The sequence below is a fragment of the Lepus europaeus genome (genome assembly GCF_033115175.1).
Source record: "Lepus europaeus isolate LE1 chromosome 21 unlocalized genomic scaffold, mLepTim1.pri SUPER_21_unloc_1, whole genome shotgun sequence".
NCBI lineage: Eukaryota > Metazoa > Chordata > Mammalia > Lagomorpha > Leporidae > Lepus > Lepus europaeus.
In genome coordinates this window covers 276,372-278,886 of record NW_026909005.1, presented here as the reverse complement: position 1 = coordinate 278,886, position 2,515 = coordinate 276,372, and the positions used below count along the sequence as shown (strand labels likewise).

General features: G+C 37.9%; 1 protein-coding gene across 1 annotated transcript; it reads right to left on the bottom strand.

Moving 5' to 3' along the window:
- Window positions 1-224: 224 nt before the first annotated feature.
- On the bottom strand, window positions 225-1,130 carry LOC133754302 (vomeronasal type-1 receptor 90-like). Its single transcript, XM_062184769.1, has one exon. It carries the CDS (start codon window positions 1,128-1,130, stop codon window positions 225-227), a length of 906 nt encoding a protein of 301 aa, XP_062040753.1.
- Between the last annotated feature and the right edge of the window lie 1,385 nt (window positions 1,131-2,515).

Genomic DNA, 2,515 nt, shown 5'->3' with positions numbered 1-2,515 from the left:
AAACCTATGTACTTAAGCCAGCACCTGCTGCCATCCAGGATATACATTTACACATATCAGAACCAGAAGCAGAGGTGGTATTCAAATCCAGCCAGAAGCACAGGTGATATTCAAATCCAGAACTATGATATGGGATGTGAGCAACTGAAGAAGCATTTTCTATGTTACATGCTCATACAAAGACCACCAAGTTTATACTCAATTTGTTAAAATTCAAAGCTTTTCTATGGTATATTTTGAAAAAAATTAATTAACATTTTATTAGAACTGATAAGCACCAGTGGACTGGCGGTGGCATAGGCGCTGACCACAACATCATGTACACCCAAGATAACTGAGTCATATGACCACAGTATCATTGAGGAGGATGAGATGATGAAGTCCACACAATGCATGACCACAAAGAAACTGACCAGCAGCAGGATGGTCTGGGTGGCCCTCTTCTCTGGGGAAGATCTTGGGGAGAGGCTGGTGCCGTGAAGGTACTGGGACCTCCTCTGATGCCTGAGTAAGAGGATCACCATGTACGCACTTGAGAGCAGCATGACTCCTATAAGGAAGATGTCTCTGGATGTTATTAGTGTGAACACCAAACCTCTGATGCTATGGCTTATGGGGAAAAATGAACAGTATTTAGTGATGACCATTACATTGGTCTGGGTCACATTGGAATTTGCCACAGTGTAGAAGATCGTGCTAGTACTGAAACACAAACAGAGAAACCATAATAATGATAAAAAGAAGATGAGATGTGTGGATTTATGTTTCAACTGTGCCAACCAGGAGGTGCTGGAGCTGATGGTGATGGCCTGGATGATGCTCAGAAAGCAGGTGGTGCAGATGGAGAGGCTCCTCATCACCCTGATTATGTAGAACAAAGCCTTACACTTGAAGTCATTGAAAAAATTCAGGGACTCAAACAGATCTGGAGACCTCCAAAACAGCACAGTGAGAAGCATAATTATGTGGACAAGGGCCAGGTGACAGCAGATTAGGTCAGTGAGCTTTGGCTTTTGATACTGCAGGAGTGTGAAGATGTGGAAGAAGAGGAAGTTGTTGGATAAGATTCCAATACCAGCTTGGCAGAGAATACAGTTATTAATAGCTACATAAGCAGAAAGTGTGTTCATCTTAATAGTGGAGAGGAAACACATGCATGCCTGAAAAGCGATCAAATACAGTAAGTCTCACATCGTCAGCAAGTATTATTCTGCATACCAGAAATTTGTGTGTTAGCTTCCCATCTTCAGAATGGTCCCAGATCTCTATTATTTTCAGTTTCCATACCAGAAATTCCTTATATGAACTCTTCAATTCAGTAGGGTACTGCAAAGTACTGCTTTCAATTAGCAAGAGAAAAACAAATAATAAACACTCTATTTTACATCATACATGTGTTTTCATCAGAATCAACACATGGTGAGATTTTATCACTAACAATATTGTGGAATATTCTCCCATGCTTTAAAAAATCCTTAGATATTCAATAGTTATGATCATTCTTTTCAAGTCTTATTAAACATAGTTACAATGTTAAAAGTTCACCATTATATTACCATGCTATTGCATTGAATGAAGGCAAAATAATGTTATCAAATTAATTTAATCTGGGGTTTTGTTCCATTTCATGCTGTTATAGCAGAATAATTAGATGGCATAAATGTACTTTCTCACAGTTCTGGAGGTTGGAAATTCTATGACCTAGGGTCTGTCATCTAATGTGAATATTTTTTGCTGTTTTTCCATGGCAAAAGGTTAAGGGGCAATAAAATGAGAGAGTACACATGCCTTTTTAAAACTACACCAACTATACTCATGAAGATAAAGCCTTTATGAACTGATCATCTTTGATATATCTCACCTATTAATACTTCTTAAATGGCAACTAAATATCAACATGTTCCAGAGGGGACATCTAACACATAGTAAGAAGATGCAAACATTTACTTGTCTGATGTTGAGAAAACTGCAGATAACCAGTTCTCTCCCTTTGCCAAGGCCAATGAGTGTGTGATTGTTTTCAAGGCCACTTGTACCACTGTAGGCCCATCAATGCATGTATTCAAGTATGTTGGGAGGTTGTGTTTTTGGCTTATATTTAGACATTCCTAGTTGAGTTAGAATAAAAGAACCCTATAATTTCAATTGCAATGCCTGTGCTTATATCTGAGAAACCACAGAGTTGATTATCCATTTGATGCTCTTTTACCAAAAGCTGCACTTACTAAAATATCTGTGCATGTGAACTGCTGGGGTCAAACAAGTTGTTGCTGCCATCAATAAGTTCAGCATTCTCAGAAAACTTGGTTTTGATCTCAGATTAGACCAACAAGAAATTCCAAAATCATACTGACTTAATAGCACAATTCAAATATTTCCAAAATTTTAAGAGTTCCTCTTAAGTATTAGTAAAAACCCAGTAGCGCACAGGTATGAATTATGCATATTTTGCCTGATACACCTAAATCCCTTTATTAATGCAACACATGATTTTTAGCCATTAAAAATATATACA

Excerpts from the sequence above, each read along its gene's own strand:
- LOC133754302 (XM_062184769.1), bottom strand. The coding sequence starts at position 1,130 with ATGAACACACTTTCTGCTTATGTAGCTATTAATAACTGTATTCTCTGC.